Source organism: Hyalella azteca, unplaced genomic scaffold (genome assembly GCF_000764305.2).
Source record: "Hyalella azteca isolate HAZT.00-mixed unplaced genomic scaffold, Hazt_2.0.2 contig5182, whole genome shotgun sequence".
Lineage (NCBI taxonomy): Eukaryota > Metazoa > Arthropoda > Malacostraca > Amphipoda > Hyalellidae > Hyalella > Hyalella azteca.
Window position 1 is genome coordinate 161,789 of NW_025935380.1, and position 14,215 is coordinate 176,003.

General features: G+C 34.8%; 1 protein-coding gene across 1 annotated transcript; it reads left to right on the top strand.

Annotated features, from left to right (window-relative positions):
* Window positions 1-282: 282 nt before the first annotated feature.
* On the top strand, window positions 283-13,232 carry LOC108680400. The gene is made up of 10 exons (XM_018169208.1): window positions 283-552; window positions 1,452-1,564; window positions 2,115-2,280; window positions 7,957-7,968; window positions 8,591-8,694; window positions 9,132-9,227; window positions 10,266-10,383; window positions 12,221-12,238; window positions 12,758-12,860; window positions 13,214-13,232. Exons 1-10 carry the CDS (start codon window positions 465-467, stop codon window positions 13,230-13,232), a joined length of 837 nt encoding a protein of 278 aa, XP_018024697.1. The 5' UTR covers window positions 283-464.
* Window positions 13,233-14,215: the final 983 nt, after the last annotated feature.

The window sequence follows — 14,215 nt, forward strand, 5'->3', positions numbered from 1 at the left end:
CTTCCTCCTCCCCTTCCAACCCCCCCATCTCGATAAAGCTTCTCGGTGAGGGAACCAGGGAGACTGCCTTCCACACGCGCACCAGGCAGCGACCTGTGAGGGCTGGCTGTCTTGACGGTGGCCGGCGAGGGCTGGCTGTCTTGACGGTGGCCTGCGAGGGCTGACTGTCTTGACGGTGGCCAAGAATGCAATTACAAACAAAAAATTAAATTCCAGCAATTCAAGACAATTTATTCTAAACGGAATATTTTTTGCCAAGTCTTGTTCAAGAAAAAATTTACAGTTTTCCAGAATATTAGGCTCTGAATTAAAAGTATACTCTGGTGATTTAAAAATCTAAACTCTGTTGCTCTCCACGTTTTGAATTTTTAGGCTGAGATAGTAAAAAATTAGGCAGAATTTGTGAATGCTTTAGATGAAAGTGATAGCCTCTGTAGGTAACTGGAGGCTAGTTTATCGATAATATGGAGGGGAAAATTGAAAAATTTGTGCGTTTCTACGCCACACTTTATGTACTGGCTTCTCTGTGCTGCCAGAACGGCGATTGTAAAAGTAAGTTTTTGCCTATTGTCGTGTTATTTCAGGATTGCTTTTGATTCTGATGATAGATTCTGCTTATTGAAAAGCAGAGTCTAGCATTCTGTTCTTGATTCATTATTGCTAGTGTGGTTTTTAAATTTTATATATTATAATTTTAGTCGTCATTAAAATGATTGTTGTTATAGTGGCATTTACACCTGATAATAATTGTCATTGCTTGCCGTTTGTTTCGCATATTTCGCATAATGAATCAAGTGAAATTCTCGTTCAAGTGAATCTATAAAATAATCTTATTATTAATTGAGGACATTCATGAGGACTTGTTATCAATTGAGGACTCAATAAAAAAATTCATGAGCAACATCAGAAGTTTGCAACTCAAGTTCCGCTCGTCCAGTTCACCATACAATACAAATGTTCACTAAGAATACTTCATATCCTTGGGGTGCTTAAACTGCAAATAAACAAATAATGTGATAGCAAAAATTCGTCTTATCTTCAATATAAAAGTTTCGAAGGTCACCTACGTCTCGTCTTCGTTATTACGTCGTTACACTGTAAGAAAAAAATCACCGTTAAACGGTATTACCGGCGTTTAGTAAGCGGCCGGCACGGGAAAATATACACCGTGTTGCCGTTTAAATTTCAATTTTACACTAGAATCCCGTATAACATCTGAAAAAAACGCAAAACTGTTTATTTTTAAAGGGAAGCTGGTTACTAGAACGCGGTAAATCCTTTTTTTTTTTTTGTTTTACTGTTTTTCGAACAGTGTAACTCTACTGAACTTGAAAGTTTTGAACTGATGGTGAAGCAAGTACTTGATACTTTTTCTATGCAGATATGATGAATATATTTGGCGTATTCTTCATACGTATACAATATTCATGATACATGCATATTTTTTCCAGCTGAGAACGATTTTTGCAGCGCCAACTTGACTGAATTGGGCGGCGTTCCGGACCAGATAATCATCCCTAACGGAAATATGTCGGCTTACAGTCCCGACCTGGACGTCATTGCCGTGAGTTTGCTTTCATACGCGTCACTAATATAATGAATATTTCAATTAAACACTTTCCTTTAACATCATTAATAACTGATATTATTAGCGATATTTATAAGCAAGTGCATAGTCTTTGGATATTGATTATATTGTTTCTTGCGCTGTTTGTAATATGCCGTACATTTCAATGTGCCAGATTTACAAAAATTTCATAATAATGTACTTTTCTTTATTCATACGTTGGTTTTACATTCGCATTATTATTTCATCCTTCAAATTTTAGCAAGACTTTTGAAAAATTATTGGAATAGCCTGCAGATTATTTCAACGTTAATCTGTATTTATGAGCTTGTGTATTGCGGTGTGATGTTTTTCGGCATTATGTATTTTTGATACCGTTTTTTTCGGACAATGACTACCCACGCTACTGCATCTTACAATTATTTATAATTTTAATGTATTTGCGATCAGATAATAAATGTACTTAAAATTAGATCTCACTTAACTTTCAGCGTCCATATTTCAAAGTCAAAACACAAACTTCATTTTTTTTAACCCCCCTTAACAGCTCTGCACTCCGGACGTTATTCAACTGATGTGTAACGATACGAGAACGTTTACGTTCGACGACGGGCAATATTCTGTGGTGAACGTCAGCTGTGACAGCGGCTACAAACTGCAACGTCACTACGGCACCAAGACGTCTGAACTCACAAGGATGAAGCCTTGTTTGGGTGAGAAAGTCTTATTAAAGTGCACGATTTTTTGTTTTTTAATAAATTAGGCCTTCAACACACTGTTTAGTAAATTTTTAGTAGTGAAAAATATTTTATACCGAAATTTAACAAGGGCTGAATTTCTTGACGGCGGCCTTTGAGAGCTGAGTGTCTTGACAGCGGCCTTTGAGAGCTGAATGTCTTGACGGCGGCCTATGAGAGCTGAATGTCATCACGGCGGCCTATGAGAGCTGCCTGTCTTGACGGCGGCCTTTGAGGACTGACTGTCTTTACGGCGGCCTTTGATGGCTGACTATCTTGACTGCGGCCTTTGAGGACTGACTGTCTTGACAGCGGCCTTTGATGACTGACTGTCTTGACGGCGGCCTTTGAGGACTGACTGTCTTGACAGCGGCCTTTGATGACTGACTGTCTTGACGGCGGCCTTTGATGGCTGACTGTCTTGACAGCGGCCTCTGAGAGCTGACTGTCTTGACGGCCGCAAGTGAGGACTATCTTTTTTATTTAAACATTACGAACATTTCCCATGTGACTTACCACTTCTAGTGGCCTGTAAATATCCGATTAATTAATTTCATGTTCTATGTATGAGAATAAAAAATGCTGCGGAGCCAAAAACAATGACTATTTGATTTGTCCGTGATTTAATATGTACAGAAAATATATTGATATGGCCTTAAATAGTATGGCTCACAGAAATTCGGCAATTAGTGATGAATTTATGAAATTTATCTAGAAGAAAATATATTTTGCTTCATATGTTGGATTAAAGGATTTCAGTTGGAAATAAATAATTAGTTGCTAGACTGTCTTGACGGCGGCCTTTGATGGCTGACTGTCTTGACAGCGGCCTCTGAGAGCTGACTGTCTTGACGGCCGCAAGTGAGGACTATCTTTTTACAACACTTCTCTTTAACTTCACTTCTTGTTTGTTTGTCTGTCTGTCTGTCTGCTACAAATCTTATAATCAAAATTTAACACACTTCTACTTATCCTATTGATCTGAAGTTTTGCACACTCGCGTAAAGTTGGAGACAATGCATGAATCAAATGACAAAATAAATGATTTAAAAATAAAAAAAAAATCAATATTAAAAAATTGAAGAAAAAAAATTTTGTCAGCTACAAATCTTATAACTGATATTTGACACACTTTTACCTGTCCAATTGATCTGAAATTTTGCACACTTGTGTGAAGTCGGAGGCGATGCATGAATCAATTGACAGAATAAATAATTTTGAAAAAATTTATGAATTAAACAAACTTAAAAATAATTTTTTAATATTCAAAAATAAAATGAGAAATTCATTGCACATCTTTAACATTGGAGACACTGGATTCTTTAGAAGTGTTGTCTTTAAAAAATAATTTTTAAACGTATATTATTATTTAAACATTACGAACATTTCCCATGTGAATTACAACTTCTAGTGGCCTGTCAATATCCGATTAATTAATTTCATGCTCTATGTATGCGAATAAAAAATCCTACGGAGCCAAAAACAAGACTATTTAATTTGTCCGTGATTGAAAATGCACAGAAAATATATTGATATCGCCTTAAATAGTATGGCTCACAGAAATTCGGCAATTAGTAATGAATTTATGAAACTTATTTAGATGAAAATACATTTTGCTTCATATGTTGGATTAAAAAACTTCAGTTGGAAATAAATAAGTAGTTGATGACTTATAATGCGTTTTCATGATCATCTAGAAATGCTCTTAGAATTGCATTTCTTACATATTTTATATAATAAATAAGTATACAGGCATTATAGGTAGTAGAACTTGCACTTTTAAAAACAAATTGATACTCGTTGTTTGGATTTAATGTTCCTAGACAAATAGCGAGTTCCTACGTTAAGAAACGGAGCATCATTAAATATTTTCTCCGCGGATCAGGGATCGATCTCTTCCTGTAACTCTACGGGATTCTAACTCATTATTTTAATGTCTCATTTCAATTTTTGCCAGTTTGAACAGGTCTTAATTTATTTGCGTTACTCCAAAGACATAGACATAAATATTGCTGATAAGGTACAAATCTTTATAAAAAATATAAGTATGGTAATGAATGCAAGCATTTATTACAATTTGAATTGTTAAAAATTGGTGCTTCCTTTATGAGGAGCTTCATAAATAAAACGTTTACGAATTTCTATTAACAAATGATTGATGTTAATTCTCGAAGGTAATGCACTCAAAACAATAAGCCGGGTATTCAGACATAAAAATAAATAAATATTAGTCTGCTCCCTAACCAATTATGAAAGGATTAAGCATTTCTTTCAGCTATTTCGATTCATTATAATAAATTCATAAAATTGAATTCATAACTGTCAATTCATAGAAATGAATCTTCGACGAATGCTGTTCTAATTCGAATAGTCAATTTTAATGTTTTATTTAAAGGTTACATTTTTGTCGCTAGTGCTGTTCAGTTTCATCGTATTTACTTTTTCAGGTAGTAACTGTTGAACTTTTCCATTCATTATTAAACAGAACTTTAAAACATCGAAATTTTTCATTTATGAGGACCAACATTATAGCATAGTGTCGATCAATCATGAAGCTCCAAGTGCCATCATTATTCCGTACAACAGAGTTGAGAGCGCGGAACATTTTCGATTTTTATCATCGCAATTGCGAATAGCAGATGAACTTCTATAGCTATTCCAGGAATGGAGAGAAGTTTCTGCTAAACTTTTGGCCGTTGATAATGATTTGTCTTGACGCTCCAACAAGGCATGAAGTCAGAGGCCATGAAATCATCAACTGGGATTGCTGGTTCTTTTATAGATGTCAGTCATTGTTTATGTCTAACCCTACAATTTGAATTTAATGGATTCACACGAGACTATTCAGGGGCTATAATTCAACAGCTTATTTCAGCTTTTTTGGTTGATGTTTCAGAAAGAAATGCCGAGGTTTAAATTGAAAGACTCACTCGATGTCTGTACAGATTGTATTGGATCAATATTTATAATATATTGTCAATGGTGACATACATTTTTTTATCATCAGCATTGTATGCATTCAGGCGAAACAATTTTTCATTAATACTTTTTTCTTAAATAGGGTAAAACATCTAGAATAACTGTGAAATGGCCTTCAATAAGAAAATGAACATGCCAAATGAGATGTGCCGACTTAAATAAGACGACATTGATCGCATCATGTCAGGCAGCCATTTAACTTCGTAAATATATGAAGAGGCAGTAGGAATAAGTAATGAACAAGTCGCAAATTTATGTTGATTGCTGCTGAGTTTGGCTTATTTATCTTTACAGAATCACTTAACTTTAACTAACTGTGCATACAAAATTGGAAAAGAACTTAATTCAATCTGCAATCAAAAGTGAAATGAGAAATTATCCTGATCGAAAATATGTTAAAGAGACCGTACTATAATGCTGTTCATAAACGCCTGTAAAAATCCTGATTACATATGATTTAGAAATTATAGATTATTCTCATAAAAACGTTCATGTTTTAAATCCAAATATTTAGTGCAAATTGGTTTGACGGCTAAAATTGAATAAGAAAACTTGATTTTTTCTTAATTATGTAAAAATTCTAAACAGCTTTTCCCTGATAAGCTCCACGAAAAAGGTGTTACACGAATATAATCCAAGAGTGTACACAAGCTTTTTAATTAAATATGCTATACAAAACTTTCAGCGTATTTCGTCTGATAAATGATCAAGTGTTTTATGCGGCATTCAATACAGTGCACTGCGTCAGTATCGAGCTGCATATAATGCTGTACAATGCGTCACTATCAAGCTGCATTCAGTGCACTGNTGCTATACAAAACTTTCAGCGTATTTCGTCTGATAAATGATCAAGTGTTTTATGCGGCATTCAATACAGTGCACTGCGTCAGTATCGAGCTGCATATAATGCTGTACAATGCGTCACTATCAAGCTGCATTCAGTGCACTGCACTGCATCATCATCAAGCTGCATTCAATGCACTGTACTGCGTCACTATTGAGCTGCATTCAATACACTGCACTGCGTCACAATTGAGCTGCATTCAGTGCAGTGTGCAGAGACACCATAAAGCGTTATTTAATGCAGTGCACTGCGTCAACGACTGCGCAGAATCAGTAAGTTTTAATGACAGCGCTAGCAGCTGAGCTAACTACACGCCACCTGCGGCATGATAGGCGTAAATAGCTGCCTTGACTTGCGATCTCTGCTATTTTCTCGGAAAAAACCTTTCCTCGTATTTATAATGATCTTCTAGTTTGGATCACGAATTTATACTCCGCTATCATTTTACCATATTATTCCTAATTGTCATGTGGTTATTCCTACCTGAGGTTTAGCAAACCTGTTCAGTGCCTACGATGCCATTCACATTGTTTTAATCACCTGGGCAACAATGCCTCGACTTCAAACTTTTTCATGTGTTCAGCAATGATTGTAACCTGCCGGTTCGAGGTAATCGGTGACTAATTTTGTGTCAGAAAAATATGAATTCTGGCCTATTGATCCGCGGTATCGTTACGATTACCGAGACTACGAACTTTGGATCGTCAAAATTATTAATGCGTCAAGTCTGTGGCTGAAGTTGAAGGCAACATTCAGAAGTTCGTTCATGACAATCACGCATAGTGAGTCAATTTTTCATGCGTTTCAGACCAGCACCATAACGTGAAATTGTTAAGTATATTTTCTTTGTTGAGATGATAAACCATAAAAACTTTTATTATCACAAACTTGTTCACATATTCCAACAATCAATGTCGTGCCATGCTGGATTAGGAAATTAGCGTGAAGCATTTTTTCATGAAACAAATATTGTCATAAATATTTTGGACACTGAAATAAATTAAATCTTGATGGTGGATACAAAAGAAACTAATGCTGGTACGTGTTGGTCGATAGTTCTAATAAATTAAAGAATAATGATTTGGAGCGGATAACTTTTTGCTCGAGCTAATATTTGATCGTAAAGTTAGAATTAACACACAACTTCTTGGTCTGATAAAACCACGCGGCGCGTCTGGTATTAAATATTAGAGGCGAAACATTGGTGGCCGTTTTATTACCAATGATTGGCCGCCGAAAATCAACGGGTAATTTTGAAATGGGAGTTTAATATTGACAGAGAAGTTCTAAAAAAATAAATTTCAAAGCGAGGTCATGCCGAAACGAAATGAATAATAAATTGCAGCTGCTCATCGACTAAACGATCACCATATACTTTAATGTCTGAGTATGATATTATAGTCGCTCCTAGCGCTATATGAGGTGAATTATTTCAAACGCTTTTTGGTGTGATGATGAATATTAAATGTAACATTTATTTGAGAAACTGTATGGTATCACAAAATATTTGCCTTTACCTTATGACGCCTTGCAACTAAATACGCTGGTCAATATATGCTAATCTGTTATCTCAAGTTGTTTTTCGTGATGAAGCAGGTACAAATTGAGAATATATTTATATTTTGCACCAAAAGATCACTTAAACTACCAGCAAAGTAGGAAGTTACTTGAAAAATCATCAGTATAAAGTAGCACCGATGAATCTATCATTGGTACGTTTCACTAGTTCAGCATTTTCTGTTTAGTAATTTATGGGACACCAATTAAGAATCTAACTTATAAAAAAATTTATGTAAACTTTTTTCTTAATTCTTCATGCGGCGAGGCAGGACCCTGTCAAGGTAAATTATTTCCTTGATAATTTGTTTGCAGTCTTAGAGTTTCGACACGGAATTCATTTACTCGGAATACAAGTCAAAATTACTGCAGCTTACCCAACTTAATGTTGCACCTCACACAAAAACACTATACAGCGTCGTCTCTCAAAACGAAAACTGAGCTGAAATTAGTCAAATTGTGCATCCTAATATTATTAAAATAAACGAGGCACATGAATATTTTTTTCTCATTCAATACATTCACGAATAAATTAAGGGATATAAAAATTCGCCTATACATTTCTATCCAACTCTTCCTGGTAATGCTGGTTTCGCGGTCCGTTTAAAAGCAGAGGGTTATCACATCACAGTCATTATATTTGCATACAAATAAACGTAACGGTCATATTCTCTTTGTCGTGTATCATTTATACTAACGATACAAATAGTGTTGAACCAATATCCAACCGCGGGATTTATTATTCAATCATTTAAATAATTGTTTATGGAATAAAATATCAAATTTTACAGTTTCAATTTCTAATTTTTTATATAATAAACCAAATATTTTACGAATGTTCGTTGTTCAAGCACAATAATAAACTTGGTTTATTTTTTTATTTGATATTATCTCTACAATTTCCAGGCGGCATCACTTGTGGCCTAAAATTCGTGAACTCCACCAGCTTCATTTTGAACGCGACAACGACGGCCAAAAATGTCGGCAATGCCAGCAACGTTCAGATGCTCGTACGTCAATCATGAACGGTTGCGGCATTTTGTTAATTTTAAATTTTGCATCAACATTTTATCAATGGACGTTCATATTTAAATAGAAACTTTTAATCAACGTTCCTTTCAAACAATAAACATTTTATTTAAACGATGTTCCCATTCAACTATCAACATTTTACTCAAATGAAGTTCCAATTTAATAATCAATATTGTAATCAAAAGCCGTTCCACTGTGAAAATCATTAGCCTAATCTAGTGTTAAGTTCCATATTTATGATAAATGATAGGAGTTCAGTAGAAATGGCTGACAAAGGGTCTATTTAGCAAGTAACAATATTTTGAGTGTCTTTTGTCTCTGATAACCTTTTTAATTAGATGTCACTGCGTGCATGTTTAAATTTTATCTGTGAAACCAAAATTAAGTTGGGCGCATTTACGTGAATCTCTGACAGGGTTGCGAGAGTGAAAAAGTGGTTTTGACGTGCGAAACTGAGCTTCACTCTATCCACTTGTCCTATCAGTTACCCAATGGGACCAACGTCACAAACGTAAGTTAAGAAAATTCTATGTCATGTTTTAACTCAGTGTAAAGTATGTACTCCTACTCATTATGGACTCGATAATATTATATTAGTATTAAATGACAAAATTTGTTTGTTTATACACGTGCGGTTAATAATTTTCATTATTCAATACTGCTTACAACCTAACAACTTAATAAATAAATCTTCATTATTCAATATCTCTTACAACTATAAATGAACGTTGTTACATTCGAAACGTTTTTAAGAATTTAAAATTACTTCCTTAAACCGCCTTCTGATCTATCAACGTTATCTGAAGAATTGTTCGACTGTCGACTCTCTGAAAATTTGAATCATTGCAATAAATGTGCATGCAGTACGTATATCCCGAATTGTTCGAAGGTGAGCAGCAAGATAAACGATCGCGTTCACTTTGAATATGAAATTGACATGAGTAATCATGAAAAAGATTAAAGTTTACACCATAAAATGCTAATTTTGCACCAGACTACAAGCGCGAAGAAATAAAAGTAGTTCAAAACGAGTAGCTCTCTTATTCTTGACAATATATTTTCCTAAAGTACTCTATGTTGTTCAAAAGCTTGTGGATAATTCATAATTTACAATCATAAATGATCCCACCCGATTGTCATTTATAAATGAGAAGCAAGTGCGCCATCATCAACTATGATCATATCAATCGATGCGATATAAGAAATTGATGCTCGCTTTGGAAAATATAGAGCAACAATTTCGCTGATCGCTTCACAATTTAATTAATATTTTTTTATTATTCAGATTCAATAGCCATAGCAAAATAAAAATCAACAATATATGGAAAATTCTAATTAATAAATTCATCCACGAATCACAATTCTGCCCTTTTAATAGTGTTGAATTAAGAAGAGGCACATTGCAGAGTTTGTTTGCATGCACAGAAAGCATATTTAGTAAATGGGCACTAAATTATCCACGTAATTTCTAACGAACTTCACATTTTTAAGGACATTTTCATATTTCTAAATATTTTTTTAATTTATAGTGGATATATTCTGCCCTTAGTTGGATGTTCAGAAGAAACAGTTCGAAACCACCTGCAGATCAGGGGTCTTCACATCGACGGGCGTTGTGACCAAAATGAGCAACGACACCGAATATCACCCCGAGTGTCTGTTCTCAGGTGAATGGAATACCACAAAATAACAGTTTAGCTTACTATTATTATAGGTTTTATTTTTTTCACTGAAATTACGTCCCGAATAACCATGTAGGTAATTATTATACATATACTCGAATGACAATAATTAGTGTTGAAAATCTCCATGACATTGTCGGAAATCGGAAAATAGAATACAAAATTTGGGGGAGAAAATGAACCTTTATAAATTTTCTAACGAGCCACTGGCTATAAACTATAAAATTATAAAATAATGATTGTGATGGAAGATGATAGTAATAGTGAACGAAAGACAATATAAACAATAATTTTTAAATACCATCAAAACCATAAAACAGCAAAGCACCAAATAATAATTGGTGAATTTAATGTTCTTCATAGTTTTAGTTTTACATGGTTTTTCATCATAAAAAATTTATGGTCATCTAGTTTTTCTTACAGTTCCTTGACCCAATTGAATTGATTACTCAATGAAATTTGAATGGAAAGAAAGTAAATTTCCCATCACAATCTATTCGGAAGAAAAGGGTTGCTTGTCTTGATATTTCTAAACAAAAACCAAGTATTGCGGAATGCTTCCGCGCCGAAAGTATTAACATATATGCGTTGCTGATAAAAAATTACTCTATTTCATTCTATAACTTTAGATTTAGAATAAAAATACTTGGTTGGGCCGAAAATCCTAAGGATGAAGATATCGTTTCTAATGGTAGCAAATTAGAATGGTATTTATCGAAAATTCAGACGCGCAGAGTAAAGAAACCGAGGAGGAAAGTGTTGAGTCGACTAACTTAATACTTACACCAATAAACATATAACAAAGTAAACAATATAATTAATTAATAAAAGAATGGTAACAGGAAAAAAAATACAAAAAAGGTAACTCCTATTGCCATGGCTATTCCATACTACAAAGGATTACACCAGTTCTCAGCAATACCATGTCTTACCAATAACAAATTTCACCAAGACCATATCTTACCAATATCATGTCTCACCAAGACCATGTCTTACCAATACCATGTCTCACCAAGACCATGTCTTACCAATCCCATGTCTCACCAAGACCATGTCTTACCAATAATCGTTTCTAATTGTAGCAAATTAGAATGGTATTAATCAAAGATTCAGACGCGCAGAGTAAAGAAGCCGTGGAGGAAAATGTTAAGTCGACTAACTTAATAGGTACTTACACCAATAAACATATAGCAAAGTAAACAATATAATTAATTATCAAAAGAATGGTAACAGGAAAAAACTACACAAAAGGTAACTCCTATTGCACATGGCTATTCCACAATACAAAGGTTTATACCAGTTCTCAGCAATACCATGTCTCACCAATACCAGTTCTCGCCAATACCATGTCTTACCAATACCAGTTCTCGCCAATACCATGTCTTACCAATACCAGTTCTCGCCAATACCATGTCTTACCAATACCAGTTCTCGCCAATACCATGTCTCTCCCTGATCGAGTATAAACTCACCCTTAGTCAAGGAACGTCTGAAACCTCCGTTACGACGATAGGTCTTGTAGACGTTATACGAGCATCTGTTTTTGATGAATAATTCTATTTAATAATAATAAAACATTATTGACCATTCCGGCAGCTGGTTTGTGAAAACCAGTCAAATAATCAATGTGTGACACATAATTCAAAAATTGGAATCATATTCGTACCTTTTATCTTTGATGCACGATTTTCAACCTACTTTGAAAATTTTCTCTTGGACTTAATGGAATTCTTGAATCGTCTTTCCCCCCAAAATCTCACTCAGTTAGCGTGTTAATATATGCTTACGAAATTAAACTTATTCAAACCTTTTCATTTTTCAGGCTCGCTGCTCTGCAGAGGTGATAAGCTGAGTTCAGCTCAGATAAGTTTTTTTATCGTAAAGATTATTTTGTAAAGCCGTGAAGTGCTAGTAGTTTCGCAATAATGTTAATTCATTTTATGAATTCAATTGTATAATATAATTTCAATTGAAACATAAATATTCACTTCTTTTAAAAACACTAGCATTCACACTATTGTAATTATGAATGAAAAGCATGAAAAAATTGAACGATTATCATTCACTGAAACTGCAAGATTTTGAAATTTTATTTATTGTCGATTCCAACATAGTATTTATTATTTCAAAATTTACAAAGAAGGCTCAAAAATATTCGCTGCACATAAATGTTTGTTTTGCATGAACATAAATAAGATTAAACCGACATCATCCTAGCTCTGAAAAAATATCCCCGAAAACCATTTAAATAAATCAATGCAGTTCCGATAAAGTGTTACACGGACAAAAGTTTGTCATTTCAATATCAAATAGCACTATGTATAATTATATGCATAAATTAATGGTTGTTCTTCAACAGGTCAACCCTACTGCGTTTTCACATTCCAAAATTCGACGCCCAGTTTCTTGACCGACGCCTCGACCAATGCCACTAACAGTGGTAACATCTGGAGTCCTGTTATGTATGTAAGTAGTATGATGTATGTATGCAGTATTAGGATGTATGTATGTAGTAGTAGGATGTATATGTAAGAAGTTTGGAAGGTAGGACATCTGAGCTCCCTTAACTATAGGCGGGTTCTATAGCCTAAAACATGAAGGGGAACAAAATAAGTTTATATAGGATTTTGTAAACTACAGTTAGCGAAAAAAGTATTCATACATCCCTTTCTTTTCAATGTTTGCCTCAAATAACTCGCAAAATTGAAGAATGTATGAGCCTAATATTTAACCGAACTAAGCAGTACATATGTAAAACAGAAAATAACACCACATTTTCAGAACAAAGTGTAATTTCAAAACGCTTTACGTGCAGAAATTCTCAAACACCTTAATTCTGGCACAATTATGCGCTCAGTTGTAAAATACTAAAATAGTTGCAATAATAATTGTTGCAGTCACTGTCTATAGTTTTTGATGAGATTCGAAGTGCTATCCGGTTTGATATTATCCCGGTGGATATTTTTATCAGTTTCGTCATTTAAGAGGTGTCTGTTCCTGCCATTTGACTGCAAACTTCAGGATGGGCGAGACGAAGGAATTCAGTATGGATTTGAAAATATGGATACATCTCGATGGATACAGGCAATGGTTATGGATACATCTCGAAACACCGGAATGTTCCAATATCCACCTTCCAGTCGGCGATAGAGACGTTTGTAGAGTTTAGTACTGAATACACATTGCTTGGATGAGGACGGAAGCCAAAACTATCGGAACGATCAGTTCCGGAACTGTGTCGCGAGGTAAATATGAATCCAAGAGTGGCGTTGAAGAACATGGCCAATAGATTAGCTGGTGAGGGAACAAGCGTGAGTGAGCTTACCATACAGCGTTGTCCCAACAATTAAGAATGTCCAGCATGGACGCAGACCTCGACGAGTGCCACTTCACACACGACGTTATGTTGCTGCTTGATTGGCATTCGCAAGCTCATGCGTGGACAAAGAGGAAGGTTTTCGGAACCAAGTATAATATATAGCGACGTAACAAAAATTGAGCTACTTGGACTTAATTAATAGTACGAAGAAGATTTGACGGAAAAAATGGATGGCGTTCATTCTGAAGAACACAATCCGAACATTCGTACCTGGGGGTGGATCAATTATATTTTGGGGTTGTTTCGCCTCACTTGGCACATGGAAGTTAGTTTCAATAATTGATGGAATAATGAACTCAGATGCTTATAGTTATAAGACCTATAAGCTAAGTTTATACGAAGGTCAATGTTTGACCAATTTGAACCAGATCGAAGAATTGAAAGTTAGAATCATTTTTGGGCTCCCAAGAATCGACAGGAATTGAAACAAGTCGCAAT

Coding starts and splice junctions, on each gene's coding strand:
- LOC108680400 (XM_018169208.1), top strand. CDS start 465: ATGGAGGGGAAAATTGAAAAATTTGTGCGTTTCTACGCCACACTTTAT. Junction 1,565..2,114: donor CCGACCTGGACGTCATTGCC/GTGAGTTTGCTT, acceptor CCCCCTTAACAG/CTCTGCACTCCGGACGTTAT. Junction 8,695..9,131: donor CCAGCAACGTTCAGATGCTC/GTACGTCAATCA, acceptor AATCTCTGACAG/GGTTGCGAGAGTGAAAAAGT.